Below are 24,767 nucleotides of genomic sequence, written 5' to 3'. Positions count from 1 at the left end.
CACTATCAGTAACATCATAGCACCCACCCAGCTGTATAAAAACTCTGTCAAACTGGCTAGAACGCAGTACGAGTTATTGCAACTGACAGTAAAAAGTCAGCACAACGAAAATAAACTCCACCTAAACTTGGTTTATATCTGACCCAGATAGACTGCAGGTCATAACTTCTTACCTGAAGTTCAGTTCACCTGACACTCGGACTGGCGGCTGCTTCGGGTCTCTCCTCCTGCCTCCCCTTCCCTCATCCACCTGTTGCCTCTGTGGAAGCCCCGTCATAGCCACCACCAAACAACGGAGTTATTTCTACACATCGACCTGCATCTGGCCAATCCACCACCTCTCATTGTTCATGCCATTACAAAAAAAATAAAAAATAAGTCACTGGGGATATGCCCGGTATGCCCGATGGCCAGTCCAGCTATGTTAACCTGCAACCAAATCTGCAGCTCCATACAGCAATGTTACGACTTAGATTATATCTTATAACTCATAACTCTTATGTTAGCTGCCCTCAGTAGCATACTGTCTGAAATATTCCACAGCTGCAATAATTCTTTAAGTGTTATTTTTTCCTTGGTATTCTAATTTCACCGAAGTTTACTAAACTCAACAAACTCAATATTACTTACCGGGACATTTATTCTGTCCTCATTTTCTTTCACCGAAAAATTGTTTCCTGCAGTGCGTCTTTCGCGCTTGGCTCTCCTACCTTTGCTAACGTGATGCGCATAACGCAGAAGCGATGCTGCATTCACTTACACTCGGATATCTGAGCTTCAACGTGAAAACATAATCGGACATTTGATATTTGATTGAATTTTATTGTTTTGCCTTTGGGGTGGCACCTGGGGTGGCCAGTCTGGTTTGGGGGGTGGCCTGTGCCCCCCCAGGCCACCCCGCTGGACACGCCATTGGTTGTCCTGACCATGTCTACATGATTAACTGCGCTGGGTTTCTATCATATGATTGTATTAACAAGCAGCTGAATAGGTGTATCTAATGGAGAGTGTCTGTGTATATAAAGGCGTCTTATTCCTAAATGAAGGAATAATTATTCAGCTGATCCCATTAAAAAAGTCATTTCTTCTCTGAAAGTGTTTTTATGGCTGAGCGGCGGAGAGGTGAGCGAGAGAGGCGGTGGAGCGACGCAGACGGAAACAGCCAGAACCGTCTGGGCGGAGAGAGAGGGAGGACTATATACAGCGGCGGAAGGAGCGCAGCGTCACAGAGGTGAGTGCTGCGGAGCTGCCATCAGACAAGAGAGAAGCTCGTCACCCACTCATCAACCAGCGGCTTGTTCTCAGGTAAGTAAAACACGTCAAAGCGCAGATTTGAGTCCGAGCTGAGCTTCATTTACGGGGTTTGGAGGCGACGAGACGATGGAGGCAGAGCAGGTGCTTTAGTGAGGATGACGATGCTGCGGAGGAAGGATGGAGAAAACAGCAGCAGCAGCTTCAAATCTCTTTAAAGTGGCTCCGGTGGGCTTTAAGCAGCCTGCCGATGTTTTCATTGTGTCACAGGGGCGTTTTTCCCGTCCTGGCCTTCACTGCGCACATCGACACAAACGCGCACCGAGCCCGAATCCCAACATTTTCATCACTCAGCGTCAGAAACACGCTGCGTGGGGAGGAGACCGTGGGTTCGGGCATGTTCTGACTCGGTTTGCAGCGATTTTGTCTTCATGTTTGGTTTGATGTAAAATGGAGGCTGGGTGGAGGAGGAGGAGGATGCTGAAGCTGCCATGGCCTCCTTCCTCTCCTCCTTTCCTTCCTCCGCCTCCCACATCACGTGGCGTCTAACAGCTTCTAACCACCACAAACCCACACAAATATCGCGCAGCTGTCGCGTTATAAGCGCTCAGGTCTGCGTGTCGGTCAATCTTTAAAACGAGCTCTTTGCTGGGTAGAGCGGAGCGTTCCCAGTATTCCCAGTAAGAGATCGATCCTTCTCCAGTCTGCGAGCTGAGTGGGCCGATCTAAGAAAACACGGACATCTTTGAATATGCATGAGGAGATTTATCCATAATATGTTGGAAAGTATGGATATTTTAAATAGTGCGCAGCTTGCCATGTAATCTGTAAAAGGAGCTGTTTGTTGGTGGTAACAGAGCTTTCCCAGTATTCCCAGTAAGAGGTCGATGTTGCTCCAGTGTGTGAACTGAGCCGGTCGATTTGTGGAAATGAAAATATATTTGTTCACGAGGAAAATTGGGGGAAATGTTCGTTTTGGAAAGTAGCAGTATTCTTCGACACTGTGTTGCAGGAAAAAGGAAAAGTTGCTTCCACGAGAAGACAAAAAAGTGAAAATACTTTCACGTGGTCAGATTCAAGGCTCGCTGGAAGGTCTTAGGAAAGTCGGAACATTATGGAACATCTGGAGATTTTAGAAATTTACTGGAAAGTTTGAATTTTTAGAAAGCAGGAATATTATGGGGGGGGGGGGGGGGGGGGCAGTTTGTTAGCTATTCCTTAAAATGAGCTTTTTCGGGGTCATATAAAAAATCCCCTGGAGTATATTGATGATAAAATTATTACTGGGAAAGGCTTTGCTGGGATGTTTTGGCTATAAGGAAACTGCTGAATGTGTTTGTTTTGCTAATGAAGGAACGTTTTGAACACGGGACAACGTGGTTATCTTTAAAACGGGAACATCTTGGACATCGTGGAGATTTTGGGAAATACGTCTTACGTGTCTGAACACTGACTTTCTCCTGATGGTGCACATAGAAAAACCCAGAAGAGCCTGTGACTGTGAACGCGTTTGTTCCTGTTTGAGAACATGGATGTAGCACAGTGGCCTTACAAAAGGTCAAAAGCGCCTCCTTAGAGGCGACGTGCTGCAGTTTGTACCTGTAGGGACAGAAACGCTTTTTGTTTCTCGGTGTCGTCGTCCAGTCAACAATAATCTGGAATATAATCCAAACTCATGTTTATTAACACAGATGATCTCTGTTCTCAGAATGCTGAGCGTGGCTGTAACTTTGGTGCTGCTCAGGCTTTCATCAGGAATCTCTCATTTCTTTATTTTTGTTTCAGTAAATCTACATGAAGTTGTGTTTAGTACATGTGCCATAAACATGAAGTGAATACATGTAACATGTATGTGCGTGTCGCCTTCACTGGTCCTAAATCAGCCCGGATCATTTGACCTGGAAGCGAGGCGTCTGAAAACAGGAACCTCGTTAACACAGCAGAGAGCAGCAGCTGAGCTTATTTTTAGGAGATTCATCGGGATGCTTATGCACTTCACCTGTGTGTGTGTGTGTGTGTGTGTGTGTCCACGCTGACTCGTAGGGTCGTGTTGCGTAACCTCGATCGTGGCCTCAGCTGAGTCCTGTTGTCGTTGTGTCCCGCTGGGATCTCAGATTACATAAAGCACTGATAACGAGCTTAATCAGAGAAGTCAAACCCACTAAATGGTGCACAGAGGGAAGTGTTTATCCCACTCATGCTTTTCAGGTCATTTTCACGTGTAAACAGCCCACAGTGGCACGTTCAGGCCTGTTCTGGAAGATTCTGCAGATACATGAGATCCATGGCGTGCATAGACTGCACGGCTGTGTCGCACAGACATTTGATAAATAACGTGAAGAAATAAAGAAAACGCTGCCTTTAGCGTTTGAAAGCAGCCTAAACCTAAACCAGCACACTCTGCATGATGCTGACTCAGTGATGGATGCAGTCGGATGGATTTCAGCATCGTGTCCATTTGCTAAAGTGGATTTAATCCAGTCAACAGCTAATGATGGGCAGCAAGGGTTAGCGTTAGCCCTCTAAGCCACTGTGCAGTGGGTCAATTAGCCTGCTTTCAGCTCTTTCCTCTCTCTCACACACTCACACACACACCCTCTCTCTGGAGTTATACTTAGCACTCGTGTTGTGATGCTGAATGGAAACAGAGACAACAAGACGCTGAAAGAAAACAAACCTCGGCCGGTCTCAGCTGCATCCCGGCCACGCCCTCGTGGCGGAGCCGTGCGGTGGTTTGGGCCGGGAGCGGCCCGAGTACAGCACAACAAACTGCTGAAATGTTGTGTTACTGGCAACAAACTGCGTCACTGATTGAATCTGTTTATTTAAAGTCATTCTGCAGCAGAAACCTAAAGTAAAGCTGTTTGAAGCGCGTCACAGCACAGCTCAGAAACATAATGTGGTGCTAGTGGAATAATTATGTAATTACAAAATGTAATTATTGAGTAAATACCAAGTAATAACTAAGCTCGAGCCCAGTATTAGCAGTAGGTTTATCTGAGTAATGTTAGTTTCATGTAACAGCACAGTAATAGAATTCTAACCGTTTGGATTCAGGTGTGATGTTAAGATGCAGACGGTCATTGTCTTTATGTGCTGCCAATAAAGCTTTATTATGAGTGTTTGTGCACAGAACATTTGAAACATCACACGGAGCAGATTTAGTCTGAAACAGTAACCTCACCTTAGATTCAATCAAACATCTGAAAGGTAAAGATTTTCTGTCTTTTTGGAGCAAAGAAAATGAGCTTCTATGTGACGTAGCAGCTGAATGTTTTCAGGTTTTCTGTTTCATTTGTTTCTGGGGGAAGTTTGGATTTCCTGCTTTGATCTGTGTCCCGTGTTTTGTGGCTCTGGTTTCGATGATGTCGTGCTTCTTATGACGAGGTCTGTATCGCGATGTCCTGTGTTCTGGTTCATATCATGCTTATTATCTGCAGCAGTCTCACCCGTGTCGCAGTTTTGGACTTCTTGTGGTTGATTCTGTTTCACAAAATGCGAATATTAAACCAAACAAGAGGGGCAGTCATTGCAGCTAGAAGTCTTTCAGGTCACACGAGACAATGTGACAGAAACAGAACCTCAGTCCGCAGGAAAGCAAAGGAAGCAGCTCCTTTTAAAGACTCAGTGTCAGTTACAAAGACGGGGTGAGGGCACGCCAGCCGTGGCTGTTAGCACACACCTGTCTTCTCTGATCAGACTTGTACAGTCAGTCAAAAAGTGTGAAGGCCCAGCAGTCTGATGGAGTAAAACATCAAGAAAGGCTGTGAAACCTGGTTCTTCATGAAGGTCAGTCAGACTGGATGGTGTCCTGACCGAGGACGTAAGGCTCCCTGAATCAGGGATGTCCTTAGTTATTAGTATTTACTGACAGTTTGTGCTCTCCAACATCCAGCTTCCTGTTTCAACCTCTGCTTGTATTCTCATTAGTGTTTGAGGAGCACAAACGCTGAGAATTCCTGAATAAAATGTGAGCAAAATGTTGTTTAAAGGACAAAATAATAGAAAATCTCATGAAAATCTGTTACTGCGTCCTCTCTGACAGGCCCTGCTGCAGAATCCCTCATCATGACAAAAGAGGAGAACCTGGAGGTGCAGGAGAAGGAGAGGCACGACCGGGAGGAGCAGGAGGAGGGGAGGGTCCAGAGAGAGGAGGAGGAGGCGCTGACTGAAGAAGAGGAGGAAGAAGTAGAGGAGGAGGAAGAAGAGGAAGAGGAGGAGTATGAGCTAGAGGAAGAGAGGGAGCAGGAGGAGAGGACAGAAGTGGAGGAGGATGAGGAAGAAGAGCAGCAGGAGGAGGAGCGGGAGGAGAGAGAGGAGCGCGAGGAAGAGGAGGAGGCTCCGGCCGAACCGGAGCCAGAGCCCGTGTCTGTGTCCGAGTACCAGAGTCCGGTTCACGAGCCGCGGCGCCGAGCCATGGTGCACCCGTCCGCCCAGGCACCGCTGCCCAAAGACTACGGTACGTCATACCACCTTAAATTCAGACACCTTAAATGCTGCCAGTCACGCTGTTAAAGTGGAGACTGCTGGAGTCACAGCTCACTGTCAGCACTCACAGTCTGACTGATCGGCCTGTGGTATTGATGACAGCCAATCACTGTTCAGTAAGCAAATCACCGCAGTTCACGGAGCAGCACAGCAGAGGGCGCTCTCAAGCTGACTTTTATTCTTTCAGCATTAACTCCTACTCTGTGCACTTCCTGCTCCCTAGGGGGCGCTCTGTGGAGCTGTAGAGCAAAAATATAAATGTGAGGTAAATGTTTGGTCCCAACAACAGCTTCACTTTAATTTTTAGATGTTTCTCACAGGTTTCTGTTGTATCTGAGTATTACTGATGTTACAGCACCACAAGCTGCTTAATGGCAGCTGCCATTTTGATTTGGGGCGTGAAGCAAACAGCAGCAGAGACTGTGTAGCTGCATCACCTTCAACCACCGCAACCAGCTGCTTCTTCTTCTTTAACTTCTAACGTCCGGTTATCTTTTGGGAATGGGCGCCATTGAGGGAGGACGTCCTTTAGTGACCAATCAGCTTGCATTAGCAGAATGCATTTTATAGATAAAGTTACACATCGGTGGTATTTTATTTCAGTCCCATTCATAAGACCTTCTCCATTAGTACCTACTCGGATCCACTGATTTTCCATTACAACCCAGTGTGCGTGCTTGTCGTCATAGCAACATATCTGCATGTCATGACATGACTGCCACAACAAAGGTGGACGTCGAGGTGATGATATACCTGCTGCTCAGTCTGTGGCTTTTCTCACACTCTGGATCACGGCGTCGTTTTTGTAGCCGTTTCCCTCGTAGTCAAGCTTCAAAAATGGTGGTTTGGATTTTCGTAAACAATCGAGTGACGCTACTGACCAGCCAGTTGGTGGGATGAAGTCTGACGATGTCACATTTTAGTACCTGCTCGGATCGCTAGGAACCCCGAGTGAGCAGGTACTATGACTTAATGGAAAACCCTGAAAACTGTAGCGAATCGTGCTGAGTCGATCGAGTAGGTACTAATGGAAAAGGGGCTATTGAGGACAAGCTCATGAGCGCCCCCTGCTGTGCCTCAAGATGAATATGCAGCTGATTTCCTTTATTGTTATTAGCAGGAAGTGGAATGGCTCTCCCGGAGCTGCTGACAGTGAGTCGCAGTGGGGCAGGTTGTCAGGCTGATGGCAGTGAAATAAAACCCTCCTCAGAGCTGCAGAGCCTGCAGGAAGAGAAACTGCAGCACTCGCAGGTTATTTCTGATTTGATGACGGGGACAGATTCTTCTTGGTGTCACCGTCTGGAACCATCTCCTGCCTGCTTTCCTCGCTCCTTTCCGTTTACCTTTCTTTGTCTCTTTAAGCTCATCTGTGATTTCTTCCTGTTTGCGTGCAGCGTTCACCTTCTTCGACCCAAATGACCCGGCCTGCTTGGAGATCCTCATGAATCCCCAAACCACGGTCCCTGAGCTGTTCGCCATCGTGCGACAGTGGGTTCCCCAGGTGCAGCACAAGATTGACATCATCGGCAATGAGGTGAGAACATAAAAGCAAAAAGAAAAAAAACCACTGGAAAACCTGCAGTTCCTCTAACGTCCACTAGAGGCTCCAGCAGTGAGTCCGTCCCCACAGACTCCCCTGTTCAAACTTTACAGCAGAAATAAACACGTTTACAGTCTGATGCATAAAAACTTGCTGCTTTCTACACATAATTTCCTGATTCATACATTCACAGTTAATTTTTTAATAACTTCCATTAGGCTTAAACTTTGGGGCTCATGTCTCCGTTTTTGAAACCTCGGCAGTGCTGCAGCTTCTCTTTCAGCCTGCTGCAGTCCTCTGTGTCACTGGCTTAAAGCCAACACTGATTCATTGTCACATTGACCCAGATTCAACCCTCTGGACACACACACACACACACACACACACACACACACACACACACACACACACACACACACACACACACACACACACACACACACACACACACACACACACACACACACACAGTGATGTCTCTCTGAGCAGCTCTTGTCAGGCTCTTAAAGCCTGAATGCTGAAAGCTTCTGTTCAAAGCACAAATTATGGTCCATGCAATTAAAAAATACAGGCTGGGAAGATTATTTATTATTGATGATTGATTTGGACTGGATACCAGATAACAATATGGAGGCTCTTCCATGTGATAAAGTGCTCTCTGCATCAGACACCTGTATGTGCACTTTGATTGCATCACCAGCAGCGTCTCAAAGGTTGTTGCTGCCGTTACTTTATTTTTAGTCAAAAGTGAGAAGAAGCTGCTGTGCCAAGTTTTTAGCAACCATGGTGACCAAGGCACAGATACCATGTAATTGTTGCTAAGCAACATGCAAATAACATCCTAGAGAAGATTGGATGCGCGGGCCCCACAGCTGGACATGCTGTTTGTCAGATCACTGCACTGAAAATGCTCCAAAGCAAACCTAAAGCAGCAGCATCCATGTGCATCATCAGGCCCATCCGCTCACCGTAACCTAAACAATTATTTAAAGAAATCCATCCCTTAGGGAGGGGAAAGGTTTATGAAGGGGGCATATCTGTACAGACCTTCTGTAATGGTCACACTGGCAGCAGCGCTGCACACAGAGAGATGGTGATAATGACCCAGTTAAAATGGCTGCATGGAAACAGGAGGCAGAGCAAGTGGTGCAGAGGGAGAGGGAGCGATGGAAAGTCAGTGAGGCTTCACCGTGACTCAGCGTGAAGCCGACTCAGCCTGGAGGAAAGAAAAACAAGGAGAGAGCGGCACAGCGACGATCGCGGAGAAGAAATCAGCCAACGAGCTGGAAGGCTGGCGGCCAGCACGGCCAGGATGTGAACTCAGGGTTTTCCCACTTTAAAGTTTATTATACAACCATAACATCACATGTAGGAGCGATATACAGATGTTAAATAAAATATTATAAATGTATCCTCAGCTATCTGCCCCTCCTGGCTTTATTTAACGTTTTTGTTTAGTGTGACAGGAAAGTGACGCCTAAAAATCCAGAAAACTGAAAGCCTGATATCAATAACTGCTGTGTGAAAACCAGAACATGCTCTGACACGATTAAAAAACCCAGAGTACAAGTGGCTCTAAACAGAAAGGGAAAGTTCCAGAAGCCTGCACGTGCAGATATCAGTTTGTAAAGTTTTGATGTGAAATCTCTGGTCAGGTTACCTGTAACTGTCTTTCCTCCGTCTCAGCTCCTGAAGCGTGGTTGCCATGTGAACGACCGCGATGGTTTGACCGACATGACGCTGCTTCACTACAGCTGCAAGGCCGGAGCGCACGGAGTTGGTAAGTTACTTTATTTGATACTTATTAGGGAAGCATCGGTCTAGAGGTGCACCGACCGACCGACCAGAGACCAGGATCAGACAGTTCCTGACTTAATTAGCCTGTTTCATATGCAGCATACACACAGCGATGTGTTCAAATACTCAGTTGCAGACTCACAGGCAGGTCGTTAGTGTGAGGCTGTGGCTGTTAGCGAGCTCTTCGCTGTGAGTGATGGAGACAATAGACCTCGTAATTCACCCTCAGCCAGTTAACAAAGTTATCCAAACCTCAGCCGCAAGCTAGCAGCCTCGGTATGAGCAAAGGATCAAGGCGGCTACGAGCAAAACTACAGAGACGAGTGAAAAACAGAAAAAAAGTTGCTGGCTCGGTGACGTCGGGTGAGGTCGGGTATCCGGCAGCAGCTCATTTCACTTCACTTTCAGCACTTTCATTAGTTCAGTAGTTTAAGTGAGAGAAACTCACCACAGTTCATGTTCAAAAAGGTTCTTTAATTATGAAGAAAAGCTGCTTTTTGCTTGTAAGGCTGTCAGGTTCTTAGAGACATCATCTAAGTCAGCAGGACACATTTGGAAAACTGGAGTCAGTGCGTCTCTGTTAATCATCCCAGAATAAATATCTGACAAATGACTCTAAACGCTGATATCAGCCCAGAATATCACAAATCTTCAACTTTACCATCCTGGGTCTAACTCGACGTTACTGCTGATGACTCTGACTCCACCCACGAGAAAATAATAAAAGTATTTACATATTTTTCCCATAAACCTTCTGTGAAGAGTTTGTGTTATTACCTGTGAAAACTTGGCCCTCAGGGGGTTGAATTCTAATAATCACAAATCACATGAAACAAAAAAATCCCAACAACACACCAAACCAACTTCAGTCCAAAGTCTCAAATCCTTCCACCCTCGATTCAGAAGAGATTTTGCTTCAGGAGGAAGAGCAGAGGGGCGATCCTTGTTTCAGGTCCCACGTTCCTCTAGTTCGTCCTGATGTAACAACTGGGAATAATGCCGACTCGAGCTCTCACGTGGTTCCAAGTTATTGTACAGGGCAGCTGCGTGGACCTGCTCTGGGGCGGCCGGCGTCTGTGCGTGTGGTGGATTCAGCTCCTCCGCGTCTTAGTTTCGTCCTCATTGTGTGTGCAGGCGACCCGGCGGCAGCGCTGCGTCTCACCACTCAGCTGATCTCGCTGGGCGCCGACGTGAGTCTGAGGAGCCGCTGGACCAACATGAACGCCCTGCACTATGCCGCGTACTTCGACGTCCCGGAGCTGATCCGAGTCCTGCTCAAAGCAGCCAAACCCAGAGGTAATTTCTACACCAGGCAGTATTTTAGTGGTCGTTCTGAAGGTAACAGGAGGTGAGACTCTCCTTCCGTGTTCTCCTCAGTCCTGAACTCCACATGCAGCGATTTCCACTATGGTACGGCTCTCCACATCGCCGCCTCCAACCTCTGCCTGGGTGCAGTCAAATGTCTGCTGGAGCACGGAGCCAACCCCACCGTCCGGGTAAGGACAGCTTTCCTTACTTACTACTGGGGGCTAATTAAATGGGCTCATCTCCAGCTCCATGTTTGTTTGTTTTTAATTCATGAATTAACGTAGCTTTGCATAATTTTCAGTTCAAAGTAATCCTTCTTTACCTTGTCCCAGTCCTTGGTGCAGACCCTCAGTTCTTTTTAATTCTGTAACAAGCCTTTTTAGCTTCTGCCGAGCTCTCCTCTGATTGGCTGATCCAGTCTGTGAAGGTCTGAACTGCAGGTGGAGGATAAGGATAATAAGACTGCTTCAGCTCCTTGAGTTTTTTGTGCTGCTGTTCCTTTAAAGCTGAAATCCAGAGACCCTTAATGGTGATTTATCGTCTCAAATCTGACTTTCTGACTTGTTTCTGCAGAACGATAAGGGTCAGGTTCCAGCAGAGGTGGTTCCCGACCCAATGGACATGAGCCTGGACAAGGCGGAGGCGGCAATGGTGGCCAAAGAGCTGAAGCAGCTGCTACTGGACGCCGTTCCACTGAGCTGCAATCTTCCCAGAGCCACGCTGCCCAACTACGACAACATCCCAGGAAACCTGATGCTGGCCGCTTTGGGGCTGAAGCTGGGAGACCGCGTGGCGCTGGACGACATGAAGGTCAGACACGCTGAGATCAAACTGGGATAAATGGATTGACGGACATTGAAACAACAAATCTTCTGTATTTCTGCATAAACATGACCTAAAACATCACGGTCCTGAACCTCTGAACATCCACCAGGTCAACAGTGACCTCTTTAGGGTTAGAGGTACAGTTTGGTTCACGTCTACTCACTTACATGATATTTGTGCTCATATGCAGACTTGCAACAAAAGACCGAACTCGTGTAAGAGACTAGATTTGGAAGGTGGCATCTTCTAGTTTCTGAGCCGGTGCTTGTTTAGCGTGTCGCTCACATGCAAACTACCCCTAAGATGTTCTGTGGCAGCCTGGTGGATGGAGGTCAAGGAGACTCAAAGAGATGTACAGGAAATTACATTAAAATGTTAGATTTGTACTTTTTAATACTCCAGAGGCTTACAGGTATGTGGACCTTTGCTTTGGATATTTGCTGTGAGCCACCTCGTGTATCAAAAACTACAAACGACCTTTTCAGGCAGCTGTTGAGGGATTTGACTCCATTCCCAGGTACAGGCATCCTCAGCTCTGAGAGGGAGGGGCTCTGAGTCAGGACTTCTTCTTCTTTGTAGGATGCGATGATGGTTCTTGTGTTGCTGCACGGTTCAGTTCACAGACAGGTCTCCTGATATTTTCTGCTAATTATAAGTCAGAATTCATCGTTTCATTGATGATGATTGATTGACCACCATGCTTCACTGATTTAATGACGCTCTTATGGTTGAATGCAGCATTTTCTTTCTTCTTATCGAAAGCCAGAAGTTGTACTTTGGTGTCAAAACTCTCATTCCAGTTTCCCTCCTGCCTGGAAACTAGTTTTGTCTGGTTTTTGGAGCAATGCTCTCCAGGTTAGTCCAGTGTTTTCTTGATGTTCACCTGGGGTTTCACACCTGGATTGATCTGGGTTGACATGTGGAAGGGATCGGTGGTTTGGAATTTGCTCCGTAGGTGGATTTTCGAGCAGTTTCTGCAGGATTCTGTTCATCTGGACGTTTTCAGTGGGAGAAACGTTTCATCATCATCAGGTGACGTCTTCAGTCTCAGCTGACTGCAGGTTTCAACCTTATAAACAGGACATTTGTACAATGACTGAAACCTGCAGCACTGAAGGAACAATGGCTTTACTTGGATGAGTTGATGTTTCTCCCACTGAAAAGTCTAAATCCCGACGAACATATTCAACAGATTTACTTACCTGGATGATCGAGCATCAAGTCGTTATTTTTGGTCGGCAGATTTTCAGAAACTAGAAGATGTTACATTTCAAATAAAGTCTTGTTTGAATTGCAGTTTTTTATTAACAGCTTTTACATTTGGGCGTTTAAAATAGGACCCTGTAGCCTTTGGGGGGGGTTGCCAGTGGATGTTAAGAGGTTAATCTGATCGGCAGTTTCTTTTTAACAACATGTAAACAGCAGTGTGTGTGTGTGTGTGTGTGTGTGTGGTGGCAGTTTGTCCTTCACACTGTGCTTCTTGAGCTCTGAACAGTGTGTTTTCACTGTGCAGCCCCACAGAGACCAGAGCAGAGACGACAGCCCGGCTGCAAAACGCAGACAGGTTGGTTGGAGTGGCTGGATTGTAGACTAACTGAAGTGACTCACCACGCTGCCAACATGTTGTCTTCCTATGAAATCACCGTCACTCCATCTGTAGCGTTGATGTCACGTTCGTCCCTTTCATAAAACACAGCAGCAGACACCCAGACTATCTGCCCCCATGCAACCTAACCAGAAAAAATCTCTTTTGCAGTCATGCTCCGAGAGTGCGAGAGGTCACCTCTGACTCCGCCCTCTCTTTTTGTTTCTGTGTCTCTCAGGCTGGCACTCTGAGGTTTTGTGGTACTACAGAGTTCGCCAGCGGGCAGTGGGTCGGCGTGGAGCTAGACGAGCCAGAGGGCAAGAACGATGGCAGCGTGGGCGGCGTCCGCTACTTCATCTGCCCTCCGAAGTTAGGTGAGAGATTTGTGGTTTCTACAGGCGAGACAAAGACTCCTTTCATTTTGTTCCCGTTAGCTGAAATCAAGTCACCGTGTTAAGTAGCGTATTCTAGGCGACTTTTCCCAGGATTTTTCCAGTTGCTCCGGGTTCTCACAAGTGAGTTCTGATCTGCTCCCCATTGGATGTTCCCAGAAAACCTCCAAAGGGGAATCAGACAAACCTAACTCAAGTTTAGTAATACTTCCTGAATCTGCAGGAAGTGACTGTGGCTCTTCAAGACCTCCAAGCTTTAGAACATCCAGCGAATCAGTGAATACATCAGAGAACGTGACATCTAAAGACGTCATATCTCTGTTCATCAAAAGCATCACTAAAAAACACAGGAGGCAAACACGAAGAGTCCTTCCCTCATTTCACCGTTTAAAGTCATCTCCTTGTTCATGTTCAGTCGGCTGTCCCTGCTGCAAGTCCTGGTGTGAGCTCTTTGATTTCATCGTAAACAAACTCACTGACCGACTGTTCTTGTGGAGGCTTTTGGTGGAGGAGCACGCTCGTCATCTTTCCAGCATGGAAACAGGAGTTGTTGCTGTTTCTCACTGCGTTGATCTACTTCTGCCCTGCAGGGATTTTCGCTCCAGTTTCAAAGATTTCCAAATCTGTGGACCAGACGCCTTCATCAGTCACCTCCACCCCAAGAACACCCCGCATGGATCTGGCCTCCCGCCTCGCAGGAAAGACCAAGAAGGAGAAAGAGAAGAAGGAGAAAGAGCGAGAGAAAGGTAACCGAGCTACAGTCTTTGCTAATAGCTTCATTCGATTAGGTTTATCTGTGCTTCTCATCAGTTTTGTTCTGCATTCTCAGCCCAGAAGAAGAAGGCTTCAGTAGCCAGTCTGGATCCAGAGGGAATGAATGTGGAGGTCGGAGATCAGGTTCTGGTAGCCGGACAGAAGCACGGCATCGTTCGTTACTTTGGCAAGACAGACTTTGCTCCAGGTGCGTTTGCTGATCCTCAGTCGGTTCTCTGAACTGTGCACATGTGGATACTTGTAGGACTGTGTTGTCTGTCCTTCTCCAGTCCGGAGAAACTTTGCACTAATCCTGCAGAAATGCTTATCAGACAGAGCAGCTGTGACCGGATCTGTGTCCCTGCAGGTTACTGGTTCGGTATCGAGCTGGACCAGCCCACAGGGAAACACGACGGCTCGGTGTTTGGGGTCCGCTACTTCAGCTGCCTGCCCAAATATGGAGTGTTTGCTCCGCCCTCCCGTGTCCAGAGGTGAGGATATGTCGAAGGTACCGTGATGTTTTAGTGTGTGTAATAAATGAGAATGGGGAGATAATCAGCTTCAGGATTAATTAGCTCAGAAATTCTTCCAATGTTGGAAATGAAAAAGATTAAATATATGAAAAAAACTGAAAATACAGCAGAGCATTAAAAGCTGTGGAAGCTTGAAGTGAAGCTTCAAAGTAACCAGGACGATGTGACATTAAGGCTTTTTAAAATCTTTGATTCCTGAGCGACGCCTTAAAAGTCGCCAATAAACACTGTTGTTGTCAGAATCGGAGGCCCTAAGGACGGCTCACAGAACGACAGCTCCACGGTGAAGAAGGTCCACCAGATCACCAGTAAGTGACGACCATAGTGTTTTATTATCATTCTTTACCCCTGAAAACCATATTTGTCTCCTTGTTCTAACAAACGTTGTGTGCTTGTGCGCTGCAGTGTCACAGCCGAAGCGTAACTTCAACACGATGCGTTCCCCTAAAGACCTCACGTCTGAGAGCTCCATATCCAGGTCAGCCCTGCTCCGTCACATTACAGTCCTGCGCTCTTTGCTGTTCGGCTTTCTTGGACTTTTTGACAAGAGGAAATTTTGGAAACGGTTCAATTTGAGCTTTTAAAAGAAAAGCAAAATAAAACTGTTTTCACCTTTTTATCAAAAGTCCAAATAAGTCCAGCAAAGCAGGCAGGATTAGACTTACTGAACCCTGCTCTTCCTCCTCCTCCTCGTCTCCTGCAGGCTGCTCTTCTGTTGTTGGTTTCCGTGGATGCTGCGTGCTGAGATGCAGTCCTAACTACGCCCTTCCTCTTCTCTCTTCTACTCCACCACCAGATCAGTCTCTCCGCTGTACTTGCTCTCCATCTTCTACTCCTGCTTTCACCGACTTTCGCCGTCGTCAGTCAAACTTCTCGTGGTGACCCCGTCCCCCTCCTCTCTTAATCTCAGCCCAGAACCTCCTAATTTAGCCGTTCTATAGCAAAATCTATAGTGCCTTGTATCTGATCAAAACGTTCCGCATTCCTTTGAAGAAACCGAGAATCCGATTCCTCCAAAAAACCCAACCTTTCACGTCTTCTCACCTCATCGTCCCAGCTCGGTATTTGTCCGTGCTGTGCTGTCATTCGGGGCCTAACAACAACCACAAAACGTTTGTTTTTGCTGCTACTAGCTTTGGGTCTTAAACAGATTTTGTCATTAATGCTAAGCTCGGCACAAGCTAGCTAAAACGTGGACAATAATGCAGATATTCAGCCTGTGCTTTGTGGTTTGGCAGATGTGTTTGTTAAATTCTCAGACACTTTCTGCACAAATGAACAAGAGCAGCGCACGAGAGCTCAAACAGTTTGTGCAAAATAAGTTTGTCTGCTCGTCTGAGACCAAGAACCTCTGCCGTCTCCGCTTGAGTTAAGATGTAAAAATCCCGAGTGCATGGAGGGAAAATCCCAGAAAACATCCCGACTCCAAACTGTTTGAAACTCAGAAGTGAAAACAGGGTTTTTACTTGAACGCAGCCAATAATTGTCTGTAGGAGAGTTTATTTCCACTGCTGATGTGTGAGATAAGTAAGTGGTTCTTGGCCTCCGGGTTGACTCGCTGTATGTGGAGGAGTGTGGATGCTAACATTTAATAACAAGAAGAAGCTTTATCTTTAATTTACATTTTTCCATTTTTCCTGACCACAAAGAACAGCTTTGATGTTTATCCTGCTGTTTGTCAGCCGTTAATCTTTAAAGGTACTTTTAGCAAACGTCTGGCAGGAAATGCAACGCACATTTTCACCACAAGGTGGCAGCGCTTCATCTGAGCTCCAGTGTAGTTTTCCACCAGCACTACAGTCGTCTACATGCACAGAACGATTTTTGTGCTCCAATGAATAAAATAAGTCTGATTAGCAACATTTGTACGAATGTTGAGCTAATTTTAGAATTTCTCGTGAGCAGTTTAGGTCCACCTGGTGGTCGACAGAGGTATTACATCAATTTGCATCTGCAACATAAATGTCTTTGACATAAAGGCGCAAGCTGGTTTATTTTTTGAAGGATTGAATCTGCTTTTGTCCAAGAATTCTTTACAAAAAGTACCTTTGATTATAGTCACTGCTAATCAGCGTACTGCCAATACTCGGACACTAATAACAGGCTCCAGTTGTAATCTGTTAACCATAAACTGCTAACTGACCCAAACCGTTGACGTTTCCGGCCCCATTTCATGAGACTGTCATGTCTTTATGTTGCCTCTGAACACGAGCTTCAGTTCCAGCTAAATGTGATGTCCAGTCCATTCAGGGTAGAATATGTCTTTGTAATATTAAGCGTCCCTTCATCAGCGCCTCCATTTCGAGGTTTTTAATGACCTTTACTTAAAAGTTTAACCCCCAAACGAGCTCCCGAGTCCAAATCTTTGATCTTCCTCTGACCCTCCTCTCTCGCTCCTCTCTCTCTCCATTTAAATAAGACTTTGGTATCTTTTGTGAATGTGAGCATCCGCGAAAAGAAAAACACAAGCTAACCTAAATGTGTGCTTAATGGTAAATCTCTGCATAACTGAGAAACAGCAATATGTAAACAGTGTACCTATCTCTGTGTGGAAACGTTTCCTGTGTTAATGTCTCGTTACACTCTGTGAGCACTCGATACAGAGAGATGAACACACTCGCGCTCGGATGGCCGAGGCTGCTGGGGCGAGCACAGAGAATAACCGGGCAAGCGAAGGGATGAAATCCATCCTCAGTTTTGATCCAAGTCAAGTGGAAAGTGACCCAGATGCCACCAGGAAGACCGTGGAGCGTATTTGGTGAGGTCAGATCCTCAGTTTGTGCTGCTTCATTATTCTGTTATCTGATTCTTGGACGGAGCATTCAGATCTCATGAGCAAGACCGGGCAGATTTGGTAACTTGTTTCCAGAGATGTAAAACTTTAAACTATGAGAATTATGAAATATGACCAACCACCTTCCTGCAAACACTGGTTGAAGGTCATTTTAGAGAATGATGAGGTCGTTAAGAGCCTTTGAGGCGGGGCTTGCCGGTTTTTCTCTCCGTGTGCTCTGCAGCCTCGGCCAAAGGAGACATTTGTGGTTGCTCGTGCACACTGCTGTGGATAATGTCCTGTTTGTGCTCGTGGAATCAGCTTCAACGTTATACTAACGAGAACTGCAGTGCTTTTGCTTTTCCACTCACCGGGCGCTCAGTTTAACTCAGTCAGCTGCAGGATTTAGTCCATGTGGTCACAAACCTTTCATTCCTGCTTGAACTTGACCTGAGCCTCGCCTCTGAATGACTTAACCAGACGAGCGGTAGGTTGAGTCATGTCGCGTTCCCCACGGACACAAACTGGTGTCCTGGTAGGACTGTAGTAAATTTAAGCTGCTTTAAGGATGTCCTGAAATCATCATGGATGAGATGAACACAAAAAGTCAGTCCTGCATCCATCGAGTTGTTGGAACCGTCCAAAACTGTCCTGAGAAGCAGCTTTTTGAAAAATGGGACTAGACGTTCGAGCGATGTGCAGATGACTTACTGCTTTACCTTCACAAATAAATATCACAGCCACAGCCCAAACAAGCCAGACAAACCGGAGTCAGTCCACGTGTCGTATTTGCATCTGTTTATAGTTTCACTCTGGAAATTCATCGCCACAAGTCAGCTGTCGTAGCACGGCGTTCAATGCTGAAGCTCCACCCAGTCGGGCGAGCGTTAGTGGACCGCAGTGATGGTGGAGGTTTGTCTTTGTACAGTAAACGTACAGTAACAGTACAGTCGATATGTCGGTTTGAACGTAGCGTGCTGTGTAGATGTGGAGCGTCACCAGTTATTAATCTCACGCTAAAGGAAGCGTTACAGACGTTTTTATCGCCACATATTTTCACTTTGGTTTCTGTATCCAAGGCCGTTGCCGCTCCTTTTGCCTGATTTAGCTCTTTAACTACAAACTCTCACTTTGTCGTTTTTGTTGATTGGATTTCAAACATGCTTTTACTTTAAGATTGGTTTCCTTACTTTGAGGCAGCAGGAATGTTTGAAATTTTGCATCCTTGTCGAGATTCAGCCACTGAAACTCCGTCACGTCGTAGCCATCATCTTCTCCTAATCGAAACCAAAATGTGACTGTAAATTAAAAATGTTCTAGAAATGTTTCCACTTTTTGGTTTCAAATGAAAATCCTGTTTGATGCCTTCATCGCCCACGTTGGCTTCGTTTCTCCACACTTCAACAAGATGAGATGACGTTAAATACATGTATCCTGAGAATCGTGATCAGGGATGCACCGATCAAACTTTTTCAGCTCCAGTGTGGTAGCCTGGCTTTGGGTGTCTGCTGATATCGAGGACTGACCCAGGAACAGTCTGGAATGAGGAAGCAGTGATCTTTACTGATCTTTACTGATCTTTACTGACCTTTACTGGAAGCTGGAGCCTGAAAGTGAAAATTTAAAAGCAAAGAAGAGAAACTCCCGTTAGCCTCGTTATGAGTGTTGACGTTGGTCCACCAGAGGGCAGCTTCCCTGATGAAACCAAACAAAAACAAGATTATGACAATATTATCTTATTAAAGACTCACAAATACAACAGATATTCAGGAAATCTGTTTGTATTTCAAGTGTCTGGAAGACAAAAATATCATTGGTTGAACTGATTTGTGCGTCGCGTCTGTTACTTTAGTTTCCTTTGGTCCTCTCGGTCTGAGTGCTCCTCACATGCACGTTTGTATCATCCACAAATAAAAGCTGTTTGCATCGGAGGTGTGAAAAGCCTCAGAGTTGCTTTCCTGTTGGCTCCCTCCATGCTACACCACAGCTGACAGGCCCTTGCTGATGGGTGGTGTAAGCTACATACAGCTGAACGACTTGTTGAAGTGTTCGGCGTCAGACTGACAGACAACCCAAATATCCGATCAGTGCATCCGTGATCACGGTTGGTTCTGGAGAAGCGTTGTTATTATGTCGTATGAGCACAAACACGGCGATCGTCTCTTATCTTCCACAACTCAAGACGAAGCTGAGTCAGGAGTTTATTGTCAGTCGCCTCTGTGATTTCTTTCCTCCTGATGTGAAGCCGGGAGCCGTTGGACAGTTTTAGCGGCTCAGCTCTTGTTTGCAACACAACTTCTCTGCAAGCAGATTTTCAGAGCTGCACTGACGCCAGCGGCTGCTTAAAGGAAGGAAATCAGTCACGTTTGGATCAGCAGGAATGGAAACTGTGATTTGTAGTTAACTGAGAGAGTCGGTGTCCTTTAAAGAAGTGACGGCTGTCTGACGATGTAACGTCGAAATCACAGAAACGAACTCGGCACTGCTCGTTTCAACATTCGGAGTCTGAAGATTATACAGTATATAGCCTATATTTTGATAACTTCACTAAGTGTACTTTTTGTTCTCTGGTTTTGTAAAGTGTGCGTGTGTGTTACTTTAGTCCATGTGTGTGCGTCACTCCTGTTTTCAAAGTGTGTTTAAAGCCGACGGGCGTGGAAGCAGAAACAGGAGAGAAGGAGCATCGACGTCTTCTTCCTAACAGATCCTCACTGCATGCTCTCTCAGTATTTTCTCATTCGGGGTTTTCAGTGTATCTTCTCATCAGCATGAAAATGCTTCTAATAATAACAACTATGAATATAATAAAGATTTGATGTTTTTCTAAACCTTCTGTCTGCTGGACTTTTTATCTGCGTTCAGATAAAATCAGGTGAAACAGTAACTAATAAAACTGATACATTTATTATCTTTTTTTATTTGACTCATCAGACTATAAAAGGATTCACACTGACACCTTGTAGCCAGTTATCAGAGCACACCCACAAAATCTGCAGAGTGAAAATGATTTATATGCATATTTTTAAATTTTAGACAGACAATAAGTATAAATAAATTCATACTTGCAGCATAATTACATGTTGATTTTAGTTTGATGGGGATTCTTTGTGCTTCTTTCTCCCCGTGAGCTCCTCCGTGGCTCACACAGGTGTCTGTAGACCTGGGGTATCAAACATGAGGCCCTTTGGAAAATGTGAAGGAGGAAAATGATTTTGGATTTTAAATGTGGTTTGTTTGTTCTCTGACAAAGACCTCACCCACAGCCATTTATAATACACCAAAGAAATGATAGATTTCTGTAATTTTACACATTTCTTACAGTTTAAGCAAAGGTTTAATAAAAAGAGTTTACTACATTTACTGCAGCAACATTTCTCTGTCACAGACTGTCCTGTGTGTACCCTGCCTCTTGTGCTATGGTTGCTTGGCCAGCCTTGTGTTACTTAGTCTCCAACAAAACGACGTCACGTAACAGCTTGTTTTACTCCAGAAATATGAAGACCACAATTAAAAATGATTAACAGTGACATCCAGTGGCCAGTTTTCAGAACACACTTTCCTCTCGTCACAGTCTTCGTCGCTACTACCCCAGTCATACCGGGATTTTTCGTTTTTATGGGCCGATGGGGTTTTATTTCTTTTCTTTTTGTAACGGGATAAATGAAAGGTGGTGGATTGGCCAGTTGGTCATGATCGACTCTGGGCTGGACCAATTACAGCCGAGGAGGTCGAACTTTAAAGTTGAGGTGAAGAGGAAAGCGATTTGTCCCCGTTCCTCTTCAGCTAGAAAGTTGCTAATTCAATCATGAAACTGATCAGTGATCAGCTGATCAGCTTTTCTCTCTGCGCCAGAAAGAGGAAACCAGCGGATGTCGCGCTAAACAACAGCAGCACGTTTGATCAGCTGATGTTAGAATTGATTTAATATTACTTTCTAATATCAGCTGATGTTTTCTGGAGCCACAGCTGTAAAGCTGCTGGTCATGATGGTTTGGTTATGTGGTGAGAGGGAAATATGAAGATGAAACCAGGAGATGTCCTTACTGAATCATCAGAGCTGTGATGGAGAAACAGGTTTACCTTTCAGGTGACATGAATGAGTTGAAGTTATGAACTGTTTCTGAGAGACAAATAACACCAGGATCCTTTTCTAAGTAGCTGACAGCTGGTAACTGTGCAGGGGCGGGTCTAGCAAAGTGTTGCCAGGGGGGCATGTAGGGCATTAACAGGGAGAGGGGGGCACAAAGAAATACTTTTCTTTCTTATTCTCATTTAAAATGTTTTGCTTTTACTAAATAATTATCTGAATCTTACAACCAAAGTTTTCATCTGATTAAAATTTATAGAAATCCATTATTGTATTCAGTAAATATTAAGCCTACACTGTAAAACCTGACAAGTTAAGTTAACTCAAATGATTTGGGGAAACCGATTGCACCAATTGATTCAAGTTTTATAACTTAAACAGTTTGGGGTTATTTAAGTACTTTATTAGAGTCCCAAGAACCCAAAGCAAATATGATAATGTAACTCAAATACATTATGTTTATTTACTCATTGTATTTAGTATGTTTCAACTTAAACCATTAAATTTCTTGTACTAAGATGCTGTATTTATTCAAACTTATTTAAAGTGTTACATGCTCATATTCAAATTAAGTTAAATTAACTTAAATAGTTGTATTTAAACAACTTAATCCAATTGGGGAAACCGATTGCACCAAATGGTTCAAGTACTATTAACACAAAACCAAGCTATTATTCTTTCCATTCAGTTTTTATTAACTTTAACTGCAGAGAAAATACAGAATGAATACAACCATACTTTCAGTCATAACCTATGACTGCTAAAGCCATTATCAAATAACAAATAATTAGGCATTTTAAAACTTGCACTTTTAGGGAATTTTGAATGTTTTTTGTAGCATTTTGAAAATCGATTAAATGTACAAAACACAAATTTAGTCATGTAGACCTGATATATAGGTGTACATCATAAAAAAACAATAGTCTAGAGGCAATTAGAGCCATAACAATCACAATTTTAAGTAACATTTAGTATAATAATGAAATCACATGCACTACAGCAATGCAACTATAGAAAACAGCTGAACTAAGGATGTCACTAACAAAAAGTATTCTCAAAGGTATTTGTGGCTTCGCAACAGTTTTGCCCAGACCTCGAGTGAACTGGCACTCATCACACAATTAAAAAATAAAGCATGAAAGTATACTGTACATATTGACTAATTATCAGTTATCTCACAAAAGATTTCCATGTAACTAAAAGGTGTTTTTAGAAATAAGCTTAAGATTACACACTATGTGAAGATTTTTTTCAATCACAAACAAAACGTCAAATATGGATTTTCTCCTTATTCTTAGCTTTCTCCACATTGCCTTTTAGAAAGCTAATTACCCAGAACAAATAAAACTATTGAAGCCATTCACAGATAACTGAAAAAGCACGAATATAGTGACCAGTGAAAAACAAGCATCATCTGCACAAGCTCATTTTTTAGTGTCTGCAATTTTGGTTTTAGTTGCTTTCTCTCATCGTCTAGCTTCAGCAACACTACTTGAATGAACTCAAAAAATCCAGTATACTTCATAGGATAGCTCAGATGCAGAGCATAGATTAGCCCAAACAAAGACACCAGGGCATCAGTCCATGAGTGATGAGTCATAACAAACTGATCTTCAAGTTCTATGAACACTTGGCGTGGTGAGAAAGGAACTCCTCCAGGCACCTCCTCTTCATCGACATCAGCAACCAGAGCAATTCTATGGCTTCATAGAACTCAATTTCACCCTAAGATATAATACAGAGTGCACAATTATTCATCTGTAATATCTCTGTTAAAAGCATAAATACAAATGTTCAGGCACCTTTCTTCAGTTTTTCAAATTCTATATATCATAACATGTTTTAAGTTGACAGTGAAGGTTCATTTTTCATTCATCCAGGTAGTCAAATCAAGGATGAAAGAAGTTTATAAGTCATTCAACTTCACGTCTTCAACTTTCAACCCAAGTCCAGATGACTTATAAACTCCTTTCAACCTTTTTTAAATTCAAATGTGCAAATTATTGTAATACCAAAGTACCTTGCATGTTTTGAAAATCTCTGAGGTACATTGGTAGGCCGGCCAGAACTGCTGTTCTAGTTGCATAGATGTCGTTTGTGTCCTTATATATATATATATATATATATATATATATATATATATATATATATATATATATATATATATATATATATATATATTTTCTTGGATGTTCGTTGTCTCATCCTGGACTGTGGTGCTGACACTCACCAGTCCCCGGCCCCCTTCCTTCCGCTTAGCGTACAGCCTCAGGGTGCTGGACTTGGGGTGAAACCCTCCATGCATGGTAAGGAGCTTTCTTGTCTTTATGTCAGTGGCTTCTATCTCCTCCTTTGGCCAGCCTATTACCCCAGCAGGGTACCTGATCACGGGCAGGGCGTACGTGTTGATGGCCCGGATCTTGTTCTTACCATTCAGCTGACTCCTCAGGACTTGCCTGACCCTCTGCAGGTACTTGGTGGTTGCAGCTTTTCTAGCGGCCTCTTCATGGTTCCCATTCGCCTGCGGGATCCCCAAGTACTTGTAACTGTCCTCTATGTCTGCAATGTTGCCTTCTGGTAGTTCAATCCCCTCAGTTCTGACTACCTTCCCTCTCTTTGTTACCATCCGACTACACTTCTCCAGTCCGAACGACATTCCAATGTCATTGCTGTATAGCCTGGTAGTGTGGATCAGTGAATCGATGTCTCGTTCACTCTTGGCATACAGCTTGATGTCATCCATGTACAGGAGGTGGCTGACAACTTCTCCGTTCCGTAGTCGGTATCCGTAGCCAGTCTTGTTAATGATCTCACTGAGGGGGTTCAGGCCTATGCAGAACAGCAGTGGGGACAGAGCATCTCCTTGGTAGATCCCGCACTTGATGGTGACTTGTGCTATGGGCTTGGAGTTGGCCTCTAGTGTTGTACGCCACATCCCCATTGAGTTCCTGATGAAGGCTCTTAGGGTCCCATTGATCTTGTACAATTCTAGGCATTCCAGTATCCAGCTGTGGGGCATTGAGTCATAGGCCTTCTTGTAATCAATCCAGGCAGTGCACAGGTTGGTCAGTCTGGTCTTGCAGTCTCGGCTGATTGTTCTGTCTACCAGTAGCTGGTGTTTTGCGCCTCTGGTATTCTTGCCAATTCCTTTCTGTGTCCCGCTCATGTATTGACCCATGTGCCTGTTCATCTTAGCCGATATGATGCCTGACAGGAGCTTCCATGTAGTACTGAGGCAGGTTATTGGTCGGTAGTTGGAGGGGACCGGTCCCTTCTTGGGGTCCTTGGGGATCAGGACACAGAGACAATCCAGAGACAATCCAGCACATAACAGCAGGGTGCAAGATGCTAGCAGGCAAGGCATACATGGAACGCCATAACCAAGTGGCCGGCATAGTGTACAGGAACATCTGTGCGGAGTATAACCTGGAAGTC

General features: G+C 44.8%; 1 protein-coding gene across 3 annotated transcripts in view; it reads left to right on the top strand.

Annotated features, from left to right (window-relative positions):
- Positions 1-1,168: 1,168 nt before the first annotated feature.
- clip3 (CAP-GLY domain containing linker protein 3) overlaps positions 1,169-24,767 on the top strand; it is a 39,937-nt gene continuing 16,338 nt past the window's right edge. Inside the window, exons 1-15 of one of the 3 annotated variants that reach the window (XM_085429449.1) lie at positions 1,169-1,305; positions 5,297-5,710; positions 7,134-7,273; positions 8,966-9,059; positions 10,211-10,372; positions 10,454-10,572; positions 10,958-11,194; positions 12,723-12,773; positions 13,033-13,168; positions 13,777-13,932; positions 14,016-14,147; positions 14,307-14,430; positions 14,713-14,780; positions 14,878-14,950; positions 15,176-20,073. In XM_085429449.1, the coding sequence (XP_085285575.1) occupies positions 5,320-5,710; positions 7,134-7,273; positions 8,966-9,059; positions 10,211-10,372; positions 10,454-10,572; positions 10,958-11,194; positions 12,723-12,773; positions 13,033-13,168; positions 13,777-13,932; positions 14,016-14,147; positions 14,307-14,430; positions 14,713-14,780; positions 14,878-14,950; positions 15,176-15,230 (1,938 nt within the window). In that variant the 5' untranslated portion in view covers positions 1,169-1,305; positions 5,297-5,319 and the 3' untranslated portion in view covers positions 15,231-20,073. Of the gene's footprint in view, positions 1,306-5,296; positions 5,711-7,133; positions 7,274-8,965; positions 9,060-10,210; positions 10,373-10,453; positions 10,573-10,957; positions 11,195-12,722; positions 12,774-13,032; positions 13,169-13,776; positions 13,933-14,015; positions 14,148-14,306; positions 14,431-14,712; positions 14,781-14,877; positions 14,951-15,175; positions 20,074-24,767 lie in introns of those variants that run through there. The other 2 variants (XR_014914775.1, XM_085429450.1) reach the window with 2 other exon arrangements.

This window comes from Rhamphochromis longiceps, linkage group LG14 (genome assembly GCF_057381845.1).
Source record: "Rhamphochromis longiceps isolate RC_006_pf linkage group LG14, R_longiceps_female_GT1.1, whole genome shotgun sequence".
NCBI lineage: Eukaryota > Metazoa > Chordata > Actinopteri > Cichliformes > Cichlidae > Rhamphochromis > Rhamphochromis longiceps.
This window is presented reverse-complemented; position numbering and strand designations above follow the sequence as displayed.